At 41.5% G+C, this 17,834-nt stretch overlaps 1 protein-coding gene across 2 annotated transcripts in view; it reads left to right on the forward strand.

The window, feature by feature from the left end:
* The window catches only part of LOC148368495 (partitioning defective 3 homolog B-like), a 237,983-nt gene that overhangs the window by 58,039 nt on the left and 162,110 nt on the right, over nucleotides 1-17,834 (forward strand). For both annotated transcript variants that reach the window (XM_088330519.1, XM_088330520.1), the window contains exons 6-10: nucleotides 294-380; nucleotides 1,850-1,975; nucleotides 5,999-6,489; nucleotides 12,833-12,972; nucleotides 14,363-14,491. In XM_088330519.1, coding sequence (XP_088186645.1) covers nucleotides 294-380; nucleotides 1,850-1,975; nucleotides 5,999-6,489; nucleotides 12,833-12,972; nucleotides 14,363-14,491 — 973 coding nt within the window. The remainder of the gene's footprint in view (nucleotides 1-293; nucleotides 381-1,849; nucleotides 1,976-5,998; nucleotides 6,490-12,832; nucleotides 12,973-14,362; nucleotides 14,492-17,834) is intronic.

Below are 17,834 nucleotides of genomic sequence, written 5' to 3' on the forward strand. Positions count from 1 at the left end.
TACAATGATGACTCACAACACATGGTAAGCTTTCTCTCCTGGCTTTGATCTTTTTGATCTCCGGCAAAACGAACATCAAATGCGACAGAAACAAATGTATTCCGTTACTCCCCAAGCCTGCACAAAATGGAGTCATTTTATTCCTATTTAGTTTCTTTTGTCTTTTATTAGCATATTTGGTATTGGAGTCATCCAAAAGTCATTGAAAGTAATCCAGTTCAAGTAACCCTACCCAACCCTGCCTATGGGCTGATTAGTATTTGCTATTCAATATGTCTGCCATTTGTTTGCAGGTCCCTCACGAGAACCGTCAACTTACTGGGGGATCGCGGACCGCTCGGTATCCAAGTCACGCCCTATTGCTCCTCTCTCAGTGGAAGGTGAGGATGCCTTCGATCAGGGGTGTCAAACTCAGGGGCCACACGATAGAACAAACATTCTGTCGGGGGCCGGACTAGAAAGAGAAAGAAAAAGAGATAAAGAAATAAGAAAAAGAGGGAGGGAAAAGGAGAGAGGGTGGGACAAAGAAAGAGAGAGGGATAGAGCATGAGAAACAAAAGAGATAAAAGGAGAAGTTGTGAGAGAGATGGAAAGAAAGGGAGAGGAAGAAAAAAATCCAAAGAGAAATTGAAAGACAGAAGGAGAGAAAAGAGAAAAGTAAGTGCAAAGGGTAGAAAGAGTGAAAGAGAAAAGAGAGAAAAGGAAAAAAAGGAAATTAGGGCAAAATAAGTTAAAAAGACAGAGTGAAAGAGACAAAGAGCAACAAAGGAAGAGAGAGAGAGAGACGGAGAGAGAGAGACAGAGGGAGAGAGACGGAGAGAGAGAGAGACGGAGAGAGAGAAAGACGGAGAGAGAGAGAGACGGAGAGAGAGAGAGACGGAGAGAGAGAGAGACGGAGAGAGAAGACCGACAGACAGAGAGAGAAGACCGACAGACAGAGAGAGAAGACCGACAGACAGAGAGAGAAGACAGAGAGAGAGAGAGAGAGAGAGAGAGAGAGAGAGAGAGAGAGAGAGAGAGAGAGAGAGAGAGAGAGAGAGAGAGAGAGAGAGAGAGAGAGATGAGAGAGAGAGAGAGAGAGAGAGAGAGAGAGAGAGAGAGAGAGAGAGAGAGAGAGAGACGAGGAATATTTGTCATTTTCAAAAAATTAACAAGAAAAAGGGGGGTTTACATTTTTCACATTTTTTGTGGATGAAAAAAAATGCTGAATAAAGATGAAATTAAAAATGCTTTTAAGAAATCTGATCTATCGATGGATCGAATAAAATAATCAACCGATCCATCGATTCTGCAAATAATCAGTAGTTGCAGCCCTGTAGTTGTCAGGACCAGAACGGAGACGGGACCCACTTGCGTTGCGTTTTATTGGAAGAAAGAGAAAGGGTTGCACACATAATCCAGTGACAGCTGGACGCGGGAAGCAGGTCGCTCTGAACGCGGAAGTGGATCTTCCGTGGCGAGCGACGGCGGTGTCGGGAACGGAAAACGGGTCAGTAGCCGGGACAGGAGAGCAAAAACGTGCTCGGGGACGGAAGCGTAAGCCAGGAAAGGAGAGACGTGGTCGGGGACAAGAGAGGTCGAAAGCCGGAACGGGAGAGTAGACGTGGTCAGGATCAAAAACGGGTCGAAGCCGGGGGACAGACCGGAGCCAAAACTGGTGGGAGTCGAAAAAGGCTTGCCTAGTGTTAACTGAGGTTCGTAGACGGACTGACAAAAGGGGACTGTCAGGACTGGGTATAAATAGGGGCAGGGAGCCAATCAGAGTCCGAGGCAGTTGTGATTGTGATTGGTAATCATGACAGTGATAAACTAAATGCGTTTTGTACCATTTTCTCTTTGTGTTGCACAGAATGTTGGGCCTCCTCATTACAAATATTGAGGACACCGGTCGCACCAAGAGAGAAAATATTTTCGAAGAGAATGAGTGCATTGTCCAAATTAACGGGATGCCCCTTCAAGATAAGTCTTTTGCCGAGTAAGTATGTCGCGTACAAATTGTTTTGTGTGTAAAACACAGAAACGTGAAAACATGCTGGTGTTTGAAAACAACAAGAGCCCAACTCGTGGGGGTTCTAAAATCTGGATTCAAACCCGCAATTCAGGATTTTAAACAGGGTTTGTACGGGGGCTTGAAATCCTTGAATTCTAATCTTGTTGTTTCAAGGTCAGGAAATTGCTTGATTTGTGGGTGAAGTGCTTGGAAGTGCTTAAAATTGTTGCCATTGCCATGTTTCTTGGCAATCTGACTCTACAGACCGCACAATAAACGAAGAACATTTTTTTATAACATGCGTGAAAATGACGCCAACATGCCTGTTCTGGTGGCTTGTCATGATGGGTTTGTCTTGTGAAGCATCACGGCTCTCTACTGGTCGCACCCAAGAGGACAGCTCTATTTAGAAAACCGTATATTTTGGCACAGCTCATTGAGAAGAGCCAGCTTTTTCAGCTCCCAAACGGCTCCCCAGAATTTGTTTGATCGATATATTTTCAATACTAATAAAACATTATGCACCAAACTATTTAGTAATGAGTAATGTATAGGTTTTGCTGGGGATCCCCGAAAAACACATGAAATATAAAATCAACTATTTACGATTTAATTTTAACCAACTAAGACACGGGTCCTCTGAAAAAGAAGCAAAAAATATGACTTTAAATAAGTAAAACAAAAAGCATATAATCAGCAGTCGATTTCTTCGGAGCAATCAATATCCTTAAAATTAGTACAAATTTGGCTCATTTTTCTGCATTTTATATATCTAGTACTTGATTTCTTTTTTTTGTTTTCTGTATTAAATTACATTATTACCCAATACCTATAGAGCATTTTGCGTGTTCGTAAACAGTTGACATATTGAAGATGGGCATGCATTGTTAAAGCAGAATGGCAGAATTCCTTTCAGTTTACAGCAGCCCATTGACACAAAAAGATCGCATATCATAAATAGGAACAGCGCAAACAAAGCACAAAGTATGTCCTAGCAGCGAGATAGCGATTTTGTTTAAGTCATCAAAGCCAACAACAACAAAAAAACGTTCTTTTTTTGGGGATTTTTTTGTTCGGAGGTGCTGGAAACATAGAAAATTTCGCCATGAAATTGCTTGATTATAGCGATGACAGAAGTGTTCAAACCCTGTGGTGCAAGAAGTTCCCTAAAATCGTGAATATAAAGGAGCTAACAACAGTTAGTGGAGCTAATTCCTAAAACAACATAAAGGTTAAACCTGACCTTTTTGGAAGCGTCAAAATAAATGCTTAGAGATCAAGTGTGCGATAAGAATGCCCCGCCGCCTTTATTATGTACTTTAGTGAACTAATAGATGGTCTAATTGTATTGAATATATAAATAAATCCTAAGTATTTTCATGGCAATTTTTCCAGATGTATTGTAAAATATGTCAAGTTTGATGTAAAGTAGGCTTAAACGTATTTGCTCAAGATGTGTATTTCTAATCAGTTTGATGTTCCTTTTGGCCGTCTCTTAGTCTCCCTGTCTTTGTTTAAAGGTGTTGGTAATTTTCCAGGGGGCTTGTCTTTTGTCTTTGTCTCAACATACCAGTACTTTTCTATGTCTTGTGATTTCAATAAAACACAGAGTCAGACGGGGGGGGAGCGAGTTGCTTGTCCTCTCTGATTCTCTACCCGGCTACGGCTGGTTAAAAAAACTTAACAAGTCTTTTGCCTGATGTATTTTCTACCGTTAGCCGATTTATAGCTATCCCACACGTCAGTGGTCCACCTTTTAGACCCCACATTTAAAAAAAAAAAATGAAACTGAAAACTTTTAGAATGCTTCCTTAAACCATTTGTCACTCAGATGCTAAAAAAGAAGTAATTTAACAGAAAAATGGAATCGGCCATTGGGAAAAAGCCCCTAGGATTAAGCCTCAAGGAATTAATTAAGAATATGTAGTAAACCACTAAAACCAATCTAGAATTGCTGGAGCCTAATGCTTTACCTGCCACTCACTTGGCAGGTGAATATATATCCATATTTTCTGTCTTTTATGCACTTTGTGTTAATATACTTCTGTTGCGGACTCAGACCTACAATCCCCTTCCCTGGCGTGTCTTCAATTATTTTTTTCGGTTCAGCTTAAAAGAGAATCCCTAAAATTGCATGTACATTTTACGGTATTTTTGTGTAAATTTGTTCTCGCTAGTTGACACGATTTACCACGAACAAACTTTGGCTTACCAGGATATGGTCTCTTTTGGGGTTGGACACAGAACGTGTAGTCTATTGTTCTCCCTACAAAAGATTCTACAGCCTAAGAGTCAAGAAATTTAGTCTTAAAGTTGACCCTGGTTATATGCTGTAGAGGTTTGACATCATTGAAGAACCACAACACTTTCAAAATGGCGAATCCCATTAACGTTGTGTTAACACAACATGTGAGGCCAGCTCCGAAACAGACAGTGATTGTAGTGAACAGTACCTTTATTGCATCCATCTGTGGCACAACTTCAAAAACTCTGCCGAAAACATTCTCTAGCTTCAGCGACAGACTGCTGTCACAGGCTTGTTTCACGGACAGACTGAGAAGATCATTTTTTCTTCATGCCATGAGGCTCTTTAACTCCACCTGGGGGAGTAAAATCCCACATTAAACCCCACCCCCACATTTGGATATTACCCTACTTTTATTACAGTGTGTATTTTCCGTAGCACTACTTAATTACTCTATAGCAAAACGTTATATTGGGTATTTTTGTATTCTATATCTTTTATTTTCTTATTTTATTTTTCAACACTAGGGTACTGCTGGAAGTGGGAATTTCCCTACGGGGATGAATAAAGTATCTATCTGTCTATCAGTCTATTTATTTCTATCTTTCTATCACTCTATCTCTATCCATCTATCATCTATCCATCTCTATCTATCTGTATCCATCTCTCTATCCATCTCTATCAATCCATCTATCTCTATCTATACATCTCTATCCATCTCTATCTCTATCTATATATATATATCTCTATCCTTCTATCTATCTCTATCTCTATATATATATCTCTATCCTTCTTTTTCTATCTATCTATCTGTATCCCTCTATCTTTATATATCCATCTATCTCTCTATTTTTCTCTATCCATCTATCTATCTTTATCCATCTAGTTCTATCCATCTCTATCTATCTATCTATCTATCTATCTATCTATCTATCTATCTATCTATCTATCTATCTCTCTATCTATCTATCCATCTATCTTTATCCATCTATTTCTATCTATCTCTATCTATCCCTCTATCTATCTATCTATCTATCTATCTATCTATCTATCTATCTATCTATCTATCTATCTATCTATCTATCTATCTATCTATCTATCTATCTATCTATCTATCTATCTATCTATCTATCTATCTCTAAATTTATATCTCTATCCTTCTATTTCTATCTACGTATCTGTATCACTCTCTATCTCTCTATTTATCTTTATCCATGTATCTATCTATATCTATTTATCTCTATCTATCTCTATTTATTTATCTCTATCCATCTCTATATATCTCTATCTCTATCTATCTCTCTATCCATCTTTTTATATCTATATCTATCTCTCTCTCTCTCTCTTTCTCTCTCTATCTATCTCTCTCTGTCTCTCTATCTCTCTATCTCTCTATCTCATCTATCTCTTTATCTCTTTATCTCTCTATCTCTTTATCTCTTTATCTCTTTATCTCTTTATCTCTCTATCTCTCTATCTCTCTATCTCTATCTATCTCTCTATCTGTCTAAATCTTGCTAAGGTGCTGGTGTTCATCCGATGATGTCACTGTTCAGGATAACAAGTTGTCTTCAAAATGCGTAATGTTCGAAAATTATTTGAATGTACAGATGGAATTTATACATGTACAGATTTTATGCAAAAATCATGTCATTTTTTTCTCAAGTGTTTTCTGTTTTACGAATTCTTTCTTACCTTTAAGTTCACTTCTCACAAAAACCGATTCAAACAAGCACTTTAAGTCTAACTGTTTCTTCTTGTAGTTCACAGGAAGTCTTTCGGCAGGCCTTGTCCTCCCCTTCCATGCTCCTGGAAGTGGTCCCCGTTGCCAACAAGCCCCGCTATGAAAAAAGCCTGATCGGTCAACTGTTCACCGGAGAAGGCAAAGACATCAAAGCAAAGAGCCCCATGCTGACCCGCGCCAAGATTGATCTCCAACCTGTTCCGAAACAAGATCCCAAAGCCAGCGAAAGCTCGAAGCCGCAAACTACGGCAGTCAGGAGACCCAAAACCCCAGAGGAGCTTCTCCTGAGCTTAGCGCCGACACCTGTGAATCCGACCTCGTCGGACTCTCAGTATGGCGACTCCCGGTCGAGAGGGAGGACCTCCCCCACGATCCCGCTCCAGAGTTCGTCCCCACCGAGGAGCCGCAGGCAGAGCCCTCCGGCTACGAAGACCTCTGCTGTCCCCGCTCCGGTCGGCCTCGCGAACAAAGCCAAAGGTGGCAAGAGGATCAAAATCGACCTGAAGAAAGGTACATTCATCGCTTGTTTTACAATCAGACTTGAAGGTGGTGGGCAAAATCAGCCTGAGGCTGTATGCGACCCACTCCGATTAAATGCAAATGAACTTCTTTCATACAGGCCTTTACAACAGTTTTTTCCCGTGTACCAAAGTGCTTTAAAGTAGGCGATTAAAGAGAAGCAATAACTAAAAAAACAAACCAAAAAACAAAACGGTAAAAGCAGTGTCTGAAATAACGTCTTTCCGGATGCCCGAGGCGTGCATTTTTACTCCCGACGTATATCTTACAAAACGTCTCCGCCCGAGTGGCCGAAATCATATTTGAAATCTTCGTTCCGTTCGGAAATTTCGGTTCGTTTGGCAATTTGCACACTCGGCAGCCAATCAGAAGCATGCATCGAATAACTTTCCCTAGCGTTATAAGGTCGCTCATTTGCACATCATTCAGACGCACAGAGAACACGAGAAAAATGGAGAAGTGGTTAGGAATCAAGCTAAAACCTCAGCCCGAGAAGAAAGATTCAAAAGAAGCGAACAAAATGGATGACGCTACAAAACGTAAACGTAGCACGTGGCTTGTAGCAGACGATGCAACGCAAACATTGCAGGAATGAAAATGAGTCAATACAGGTACATACTGATGAGCTACTCCGGCTATGTATTATCCCTGTATCTGGTTTCAGACTGAACTCTATGTTTGTGTGATAAGCGGTGCAGATAATGGATGGATTGGAGTGTCTATTTTGAAATTAAACTCAATTCCAAGTGTTTATTGTCATATGCACAGTAAAGTTGCGAGCGAAAAAGAAAATAGAAACTAAAGAATGGTTGGCATTTCTTGAATCCCAAGACTTTAACCTTCCAAATGATGGAACGATGCATTTGAGTGACATCGTACGGACGCCGCATCCGCACGTGTTCTCGACACGTATTTGCGTCTTTGCAAGCTTTCGGAATGTTAAGGGGGTAAGAAGTTGGACTGAACTATCTGACTGTTTTGTCAACATTCCCATTGTAGCGCCTTATAATCCGGTGCGCCATATGTATGTCAAAAATAGGACCAAAAACTATTTTTTCGGGGTGCGCCCTATAACCCGGTGCGCCTTATAGTGCGGAAAATACGGTACTTTGCAACAATGGGTTTTTTGCGATGAGTCGTTTCAAGTTTTGAAAAATGGGGCAGGCAACTTTACCTGGTGTCCGGTACGTTTTTGTCATGAGTTTCAGACACTGCTACTATCCTGGTTAAGTCATATTTATTTGTATAGCCCAAAGGGCTGCACAGACCACCATTAAATTCACGTTGCTGTTTTCATTCCTGTTCGGAGCGAAGCATATTTCGTGGTCTTATACTTTTTATCCTACCGCAGTTTTTTCCTCTTTGTGATTGACAGGCGGCAGGGTTTAGATGCGCTAATGTAGGGCAGGCACCGGCTTAAAGCGCAAACCGGATAGCATCGTGTGTTGCTTTAGTATGCCACACCGGCTTTGCTTTTTCTACACACAGACGGCAAGCCGCCCGATAGCTCTGGGCTTCGGAGGCTAGGAAAGGAGACACGCAGCGTTATGGGGTGCTAATGGTGCGGAACTGTGTGTGGTCTCAGAGACACAGAGATTTTTTTTTTTTAAAACAAATTCAATTACCAGTTTGGAACCTGGTGAAGAAAATGTTAAGTAACTTAATGGTTTGTTTTGATTAGGTTTGATTTATTGATTCAAATGTTTTTTTCTTGGTTACATAAAAAAAGGCTTTACAAAATGCATGACTTATTATTTGTCATTTCCTGTGATTGGACCGTCGCCACAGGTGGATGCCTGTGAGATAATCCATTGTGTGAAGCTGCTGCCACATTGTGGGCAGTTTGGAAACTACAGTGGAACCTCGGTTCTCGACCATAATCCGTTCCAGAAACCTGTTCGAAAACCGATTTGCTCGATCACCGGAAATCGTTTTTGCCATTAAAAGTAATGTAAAATCATTTTAATCCGTTCCAAATCCTTGAAGGCTTACCATGAACGTAAACATGAGGCTAACCCAGGCTAATCGTACGTTCGCTTTAGCGTAATCTTCCGTACGAAAGATGACGCTAACAAGAACGTGTAAAAGTAAAAAAATCAGGTAATTTACACGTCATTTAGCACCCGGGTCTCCACAATAAGTGGTGAGCGGTTAAAGGATAAAGAAAAGATTTATGAATAGGATTTCTTACCTTTGTGGTGGTCTGCAGAAGCCATGCATTGCAATAGTTGTACGTACTACTCTTCTTTTTTCACCTGTAGCAACTTTGCTGCTTGCACCGATCTTCTTCCGAGGCATAATTAGGGGTTAAAACACTCCATTCACCGATATTATGCTAACATTAGCATAGCGCAAAATCTCCTGCCCGCTGCTATCAATAAACAGCAGCTTGCACACCCCAACGGAGCTTTTATCGTCGCCGGCGACTTCCTCACTGTAAAATGTGGACTCTGGAGTCGTCAAATTTCGTTGTCACACTATATCCCATGTTGTAACAATGACAATAAAGGCATTCTATTCTATTCTTCTATTCTATTAAAAACGAAAGCAAAAAGAAGTGCGCGGTCACGTGACAACAGTTCTTTACGAGGGGTGGGGGCAATCTACACCCGTACGCCGCTCAGCATTGCCCCTAGCGTACCGGCGTTCGAACTCCGATTTTTTTAACGAAAAGCGAATCAAGAATTTCACAAAATTTTTGTTTAAACTTAAGGGTGATCTTTGATATTGGCTACAAAGCGCCTCTTGCCTTATTCCAGGATCCAGTTTTCTCTCATTTTGAAAGAGTTGTAAATGTTTGACTTCTCTTTCCAGAAGTCAATCAATGATTGTTCACGCTGGCGCGTAATAATGGTGTTTAAAAATTAATCATGAGTGGCGTTATGCACGGTTATTTTGAGGTCTAATTTGAATGCATAGTGTATATCTGCTAATGTTTTTTAAAGCCGAAGTCGGTAATGTAGTAGTAGAGATTGGCACAGGCTAGGGACCATGAAGAAAAGCTTGCAATTGGCCAAGAGTGGTGTCAATCAAAGTGTCAGAGGCTAACGGCCATATTGGGAATCATTTGACGAAGCAAAACAAACTGAATACAAGGATTGTCAAATGATGCAGGAATGCTTTTAGGTGGATTTTTATTATCTTTCGGCAGTATAGTTTGTTTTGGAGTACATATTTTACACAGATTCAGTGGACTCTAGTGAAAGTAACCAGACCATGTTTGTGAATAATCGTTTCATGCACCTCTTGGGTTGAGTTTGTAATTTTCGGGTATTTTGTTTCAGACTGATCGTGGTATGTTTCTGTGATGGGTGGATTTTGAAATGGCCGTCGTATCTTGAAATCCCAGAAGTTGAAGCTCTCCCATGCTATGTGGCATGACGTACTTCAGTGACTGGTGACTTTCTCTTCGGGGATGAAGATAGTATCTATCTATCTAGACATATATCTAGACATTTATCTATCTCTCTATCTACACATCTATCTAGACATCTATCTAGACATCTATTTATCTAGACATCTATCTAGACATCTCTCTATCTAGACATCTAGACATCTCTATCTAGACAGCAAGACATTTAGACATTAGGACATTTAAACATCTAGACATCTCTCTAGACATCAATCTATCTATCTAGACATATATCTATCTAGACATCTATCTACTAGACATCTATCTATCTCTCTATCTATACATCTATCTATCTATCTATCTATCTAGACATCTATCTAGACATCAATCTATCGCTCTATCTCTATCTAGACGTCTATTTATCTCTCTATCTAGATGTCTATCTATCTCTATCTAGACATCTATCTATCTAGACATCTACCTAAATATCTATCTATTACTATGATTCTATCTATCTTAGGTATTTATATCTATCTATATCTCTCTATCTAGACATCTATCTATCTAGACATCTATTTATCAATCTATCTAGACATCTACCTAAATATCTATCTATAACTATGATTCTATCTATCGTTGGTATCTATATCTATCGATCTATCTATCTTTCTATCTCTATCCCTCTATCTAGACATCTATCTATCAAGACATCTATTTATGTATCTAACTAGACATCTATTTATCTATCTATCTCGACATCTACCTAAATATCTATCTATCTTAAGTATCTATATCTATCTCTCTATCCGTCTATCTAGACAAATATCTATCTAGACATCTATCTTTTTCTCTATCTAGACATCTATCTATCTAGACATCTCTCTTTCTATCTCATGAAGACAACTGTGTTTATCAACAGTTTGCCGGTGGGCTGTCGGGACATTAAGAGGTTAAAATGTAATTCTGCAGTCATTGCATTCCCAAGACATGATTTGTGTCATGGAGTACTTTACTTTTTGTATGCAAGTGTTATGAATTGGTATCTGTCATCTATCGGCCGTTGTCCAAAATATTTGTGGAAATCCTTTTGCATCCCCCAGGGATGAAAGCCGAGTGCAGTTACCTCTCCCGTATCCTGCTCTCTAACCTTCCATCCTGTTCTGTTACCGCCCTCCATCGGGCACTGGGAGGTCTGCTCATTCGTGAAATTAAACGCTGACCCTTGCCAATCCTGCAACGAATGAATCCTCTCCCACTTTGCCAAAGGATGAAACCTTTCCATTCAGAAGATACTACAAAACCTTTGTTTAGTGAATATCCTTTTCTGAGGTTAAGGTCGGATACTTTCTATGTTTGTATGGACGTTCTCATGTTGTCAAATGGGAATTTGGGTCAAACATTACACTTGTGCTGCATGAATGCCAGGCAGCCATAGTAGTTTGCATGTTTCAGTGATACTTTGGGACCGATAATCCGTTCGGGATCGGTGTTTCAACACCAAATTGTCAGTACTGAAGCATACTTTTCCATACGGAGTCATTTTATTTGTTCCTACGTATTTTCATCAAAGCGGCGCTGCCACGAGCGGCTGCCTTTTCCAGCAGCTGCCCTATTGTTTTATTGTCTGCTCCTATCTTCGGTGTTTTTTCTTCCTGTTTTGACAACTACACTATGGATGACTTCTATCCTATGGACATGGGTCTTAGCGCACAAAAAATGCGTGTATTCAAGGAATTTCAACTCCTTGCCCTGAAGAATTCTCGTGCCGGCGTGATGAAGGGGCCTATCGTGGAAGAAGAGCCGAAGCTAGCGAAGCGGCTAGCGGCGTTATAAGTCTTCGGTACCATCCGTATTCATGGTAAATGCGAACTCACGACCAAATAAGATCATCGAGTGCTGGTGGAAAACATCGAAGCGCACAGGGAGCGCAGTTGCTGTGTTTTTGCGGAAACGTGGCTCACGTTTAGCATTCCGGACGCTAACGTGTAGCCACCCGGAGCTACCCGGAGCAATCCGGCTTCAACGCCGCTAAACAGAGACACGAAAGCCGGGGGGAATCGGAGAGGAGGCGGACTTGCTAACACGAGGTGGTGTATCCCTGGATTTTCACAAAGAAAAGTTTTCCATCTGCCGCAGGGATGTCGAACTTTTGGACTGGCGTGACGTCATCCACTCCGCTACAAGCACCCCTAGGGCATCATGTTCATCTGTTAATAAACAACGGTGTAGACTGCTGGAAGTGTGAATTTCCCTACGGGGATGAATAAAGTATCTAACTATCTATCTATCTATTTTAAAATACCCCAAATATTAACAAAAATGTGTACCTCTCATAAACAATCATTTAAACATGTAAATAATTACGATAACCCTACTTTCGGGACCGTAAGTCCCTCTGGAGTGTAGATTGCACCAGCCAGATAAAAGCATAATTCGAAGGAAAAACATGTATAAGGCTTTAGTAGTCGCAATATCTGCCCTGCAACGGCATTAGCTTTAAAACAACCATTACCTATGGTAACTGTGGCCTTCCCTTCGTACACTGGGTCTGTTGACGCACTTACAAACAATTTTAATACTGCTTTGGTTAATGTACTTGATTCTGTGGCGCCCTTACGGCATACATTTCGACCTAAGAAACATACACCTTGGTTTCCTGAAGAAACCAGGTCGCTCAAACTTCAACACCTAGTGTTCTCTTTTACTGATGTTTATTATGTTTGTGTACTGTAACTCGATGCTAAATCTATTTCACCCTGGTCATCCTGGAAGGGGGATTACCACTTGTGAGGCCACTTCTTGGAGGGTTGGGTCGGTCGGTCTCGCGGGCCGGATTCAATCCCTTAGCGGGCCTGATCCGGCCCGCGGGCCGCCTGTTTGACACCTGTGATCTAGAATGAATTTGCTTTACCACTAATTGCAAACTCCTTGACCAAAATGTACGAGGCAAAAATGAAACATTCCACTGGTTTCTCCCTGCAGGTGCCGAGGGTCTCGGCTTTACAGTGGTGACTCGGGACTTGTCCTCCAGCGGACCTGGACCGATTTTGGTGAAAAATATTCTGCAACGCGGTGCAGCAATCAAAGATGGCCGCCTGCAACCTGGTGACCGCATCCTGGAGGTAAGTCTTGAAATGCGTGAAGAAGAGATTAGGCTACACTTCATTAGCTGCGGGCTTTTCACTGGTTGATAAATGCTGCAAATATTGTTTGGGACTGTAGTTAGATCAGGGGTCGGGAAACTGGCCTTCATTCACCCAACAATATGGGCAAGAGACCGGCATTTCCACACGGCGGCAGATTTCATTTCTTAAATAATAAACTAAGTGAATTCCATCGAATTAGCCGAATTGGTGTCGCTCCATGCTTCATCGAGCCTCCTTTTCGATTGTCCCTCTCGTTCGATCTTCTGAAGTTTTTCCTCTGCCCACGCCTCTCTCCCACGCTGGCGTGTCGGCCAAATCCTTCTAATGGAAGCTCATTAAGCAATGTGTGTCCACTGTTGAGACACTTTATGGTGAAAACCCACAGAACAAACTGTAAGTTGATATGGCTCTTTTAATGAGGAGATCTGGGTTATACAATGGGGCTCATCCAAATCTTTTCTATCTGGGTCATTCCAATGACGATTTTTCACAGAGAAGGCTTAAGTTCAATGACCGGTCACGCCGTTCCGAAGGCGAATGTTATGTTTAGATCTGTTGTCAAGAGTGGTGTCAATCATATCACAACAACATGGAACAATTTCTCCTCTAGAAGGGCGTCATAAATGTTTGCAGACATCAACACTGCGTTGTGGAATAAATCCGCTTTTCCTCAGTGCTACGTACATTTGAGGAATTTGGCAACCGAGCGCCAAAATGACCAATGTTAGGGAATAAATATTAAAAATGTACCATTTACCAAATTGTTCGAATTAGTTATCTGACTCCATTAACCAAACACCACCTACCAATTCGCGCTCGTTTCTTTTTGGGAAAAGGTGGACAAGAATAGCCAACATTTTCACACGGGGGCAGATTTAATTTCCTAAAGTATTTAACTAAGTGAACTCCATCGAATTAGTGTCGCTCGAATCTCCGTCGAGCCTGCTCTCTCGATTCTCCCTCTCGATCTTCTGAAGTTCTCCCCGCCCACGTTTTTTCCACAAGCGGGTGTGCCGGCTCCTCCCATGGGCGTGCCAGGAAAAACCCCCACGTGGCCCCACCACCATGGAGAAGTCTCGATGTCTGGACCCCGAGAGTTGCGTCGGGAAGCGCTAATTATAATATTCGTCCCAGTTCCTGCTGTTTTCTGGAAACATCATCCTCCATTAGGTTGCAATGACCTGCCCCACAGCTCAGCCAGTGAATATCTTTTGCATTAAATGTAATTTGTATTTGATCGTACGAAATCCCTTATAGTCAAATGTATAAAATCCTTCACCAAACATGTTTTGGGGTTGTACACAGTTGTGCCCAGGTTTTCAAGGTTTTGTAATTCAAAACTCTCCCTTTTATCTACTATGCGCAGGTAAATGGAATGGACATGAGCGGCCGGAGCCAAGAAGAACTTGTGGCCATGCTGCGTAGTACAAAACAGGGAGAAAGCGTTTGCTTGGTAGTTGCCCGACAGGAGGACGTCTTTTTGCCACGGGAACTGGTAAGAAAACTCAAAAAGACCTCCATGTCCCTTTCTTCAGAGTTTGAGTCCCTGTGTTGTCAAGGTCAGGAAACATTTTGGGTGAAGTGCTTTCAAATTGCTTGAAATTCTTGCCGTTGCCTTGTTTCCCGGCAGTCTGATTCTACAGCACTAAATGAGTACGAATTTTTAAAAAGTGCGTGAAAATGACGCTGACACGCTCCTCTGGCACCTTGTCATTATGACCTCGTCATGTGATAAGTCACCGCCCTCTACTGGTCGCACCCAAGAGGACAGCTCTACTGAGAAAACAGGCTCTTTTGGCTCAGCTCACTAAGAACAGCCGGCTCGTTTGGCTCCTAAACAGTTTCTCAGATTTTTTTTAATGATATATTAGCAATAATAATACAACATTATGCACTAATATGTTTAGTAATTTTGCAGGGGATACCTGAAAAACACACGAAACCATAACTAAAATACTGTATTTACAGATCTGCAAAAAATTGATTGTAAGATAAAAACAATTTCAACGTTTTACTCACTGAGCAGATCAAAACAACAACAAAAATCCCTGAAAATACAAAATAAAAATGACATTTTAACTCCTCAGTGCTATTTCGACCATTTTGGACACAGATTTTCTGAAAAACATGCAATTAATAGAAATGCAAATAATAAAACAAGCAAAAGATTGCAAGACGAATGCATTCTGTTTCGGAGCAATCAATATCAATCAAATGAGTCCAAATTTGGCTCATTTTTCTGCTTTTTATGCAGACAATCCTTTTTTGTCTTCCCTATTGAACTCCATTATTACCCAACACCTATAAAGTGCGGAGTTTGTATGTTCTCCCCGTGCTTGCCTGGGTTTCCTCCGGGCACTCCGGTTTCCTCCCACATTCCAAAAACATACATTTCAGGTGAATTGGCCGGTTCAAATTGTCCCTAGGTGCAAATGAGCGAGTGAGTTGTCTGTCCCTGTGTGGAGTTTGCATGTTCTCCCCATGCTTGTGTGGTTTTCCTCCGGGCACTCCGGTTTCCTCCCACATTCCAAAAACATGCATTTCAGGTGAATTGGCCGGTTCAAATTGTCCCTAGGTGTGAATGAGCGAGTGAGTTGTCTGTCCCTGTGTGCCCTGCGATTGGCTGGCAATCAGTTCAGGGTGTCCCCTGCCCACTGCCCGGAGATGGCTGGGATGGGCTCCAGCCCCGGCAACCCCCCCCCCCCCCCCCCCCCCCCGCGACCCTAATGAGGATAAGCGGTACGGCTAATGAGATGAGATGAGACCTATAAAGTGTGACGTAACCAAGAGAGTGAGCATTGTTGAAACATAAAGGCAGAATTCATGTCTGTTTATAGCAGCCCCTTGACACAAATAGTTCATAGATCATCGATAGGAACAACTTAGAACTTTATTTTGGTCATCAAAGTCAACAAATGTGTTTTGATCTCGGCTAGATTACTTCCTTTGAGGGTAATGGAAAAATTGTGCTCGAATTTGGCCATGAAAAAGTTAGACGAACCCCTGTATCAAAGCGGCGCTGCCACGAGCGGCTGCCTTTTCCAGCAGCTGCCCTACTGTTTTATTGTCTGCTCCTATCTTCGGTGTTTTTTCTTCCCGTTTTGACAACTACACTATGGATTACTTCTATCCTATGGACATGGGTTTTAACGCACAAGAAATGCGTGTATTCAAGGAATTTCAACTCCTTGCCGTGAAAAATTCTCGTGCCGGCGTGATGAAGGGGCCTATCGTGGAGGAAAAGCCGGAGCTAGCGAAGCGGCTAGCGGCGTTATAAGTCTTCGGTACCATCCGTAATCATGGTAAATGCGAACTCACGACCAAATAAGATCATCGAGTGCTGGTGGAAAACATCGAAGCGCACAGGGAGCGCAGTTGCTGTGTTTTGCGGAAACGTGGCTCACGTTTAGCATTCCGGACGCTAACGTGTAGCCACCCGGAGCTACCCGGCTTCAACGCCGCTAAACAGAGACACGAAAGCCGGGGGGAATCGGAGAGGAGGCGGACTTGCTAACACGAGGTGGTGTATCCCTGGATTTTCACAAAGAAAAGTTTTCCATCTGCCGCAGGGATGTCGAATTTTTGGACTGGCGTGACGTCATCCACTTCGCTACAAGCACCCCTAGGGCATCATGTTCATCTGTTAATAAACAACGGGGTAGACTGCTGGAAGTGCGAATTTCCCTACGGGGATGAATAAAGTATCTATCTATCTATCTATTTCTCTATCTCTCTATCTCTCTATCTCTCTATCTATCTCTCTATCTATCTCTCTATCTATCTCTCTATCTATCTCTCTATCTATCTCTCTATCTATCTCTCTCTCTCTATCTATCTATCTCTCTATCTATCTCTCTATCTCTATCTCTATCTCTATCTCTCTATCTCTCTATCTCTCTATCTCTATCTATCTATTTCATCTTTATCAATCAAACAATCAAGGAAGCAAGGTTTTGGGTGCCCTGAGGAGAGTAATGAGAAACAAGAGTATGAGTATAGATGTTACGAGGGGACTGTATGGGAGTGTGATTGTGCCGACTGTGTTGTATGGTGCAGAGACTTGGAGCCTGAACGCAGATTTGAGAAGGAAATTCAATGTTTTTGAGATTAAGTGTTTCAGGAGTATGTTAGGATCAGTGTTCCCTCTAAGCTGCACGCGTGCGCAATTGTGCACTGCTCGCACATTCTCAGCGCACAAGAAAATCTAGCCAGCGCACAAAAATCAGGGCTCAAAATTACTTATTAAGAAGCGACTTAAGTCAAAGTTACAGTGCATGATGGTAAAAATGCACGGGTTCCCCTGACGTTGTGTCCTAAATGTGGTATTTTGAAGTCGAGTCGAAGTAGAAAAAAGTTGAGTAAAGTTAGTAGAGTTTGTCGAAAACCGGCTTCTTCGGCTCGGCTCACTCAAAGGAACTGGCTCTTTCGGGTCCTAAACGGCTCTTCAGGTTGTTTTTGCTTCTTTCATCCCTACATGACCAAATATTATGTAAAATTATGCACAAAATGACTTAAAGCAAGGGGGGAATAGAACAAAAAAGGAAAAAGAAATACCAAAATGAAAAAGTAGTGAAAAGCTGGAAAAAAGAAACAAAAGGAAGAGAAAAAAGGAAGGAAAAATTTAGAAAAAATCCAAAAAAAGAAGAGAAAGAAACGTAGGAAAAAAGGAAATTGAGAACAAAAGGAAAAAAGTAACAGCTCTGAAAAAATAAACACAATGAGCCTTTTTTATAGCAATTTAAATAAAAGTAGAAAAAGAGATGGAAAAATTTAGAAAAAAAGCCAGAAAAGAAAGAAATGTAGGAAAAAAGTAAATAGAGAACAAAAAGAAAAAAGTA

The sequence above is a fragment of the Urocampus carinirostris genome, chromosome 3 (genome assembly GCF_059441175.1).
Source record: "Urocampus carinirostris isolate Australia breed hairy pipefish chromosome 3, RoL_Ucar_1.0, whole genome shotgun sequence".
Lineage (NCBI taxonomy): Eukaryota > Metazoa > Chordata > Actinopteri > Syngnathiformes > Syngnathidae > Urocampus > Urocampus carinirostris.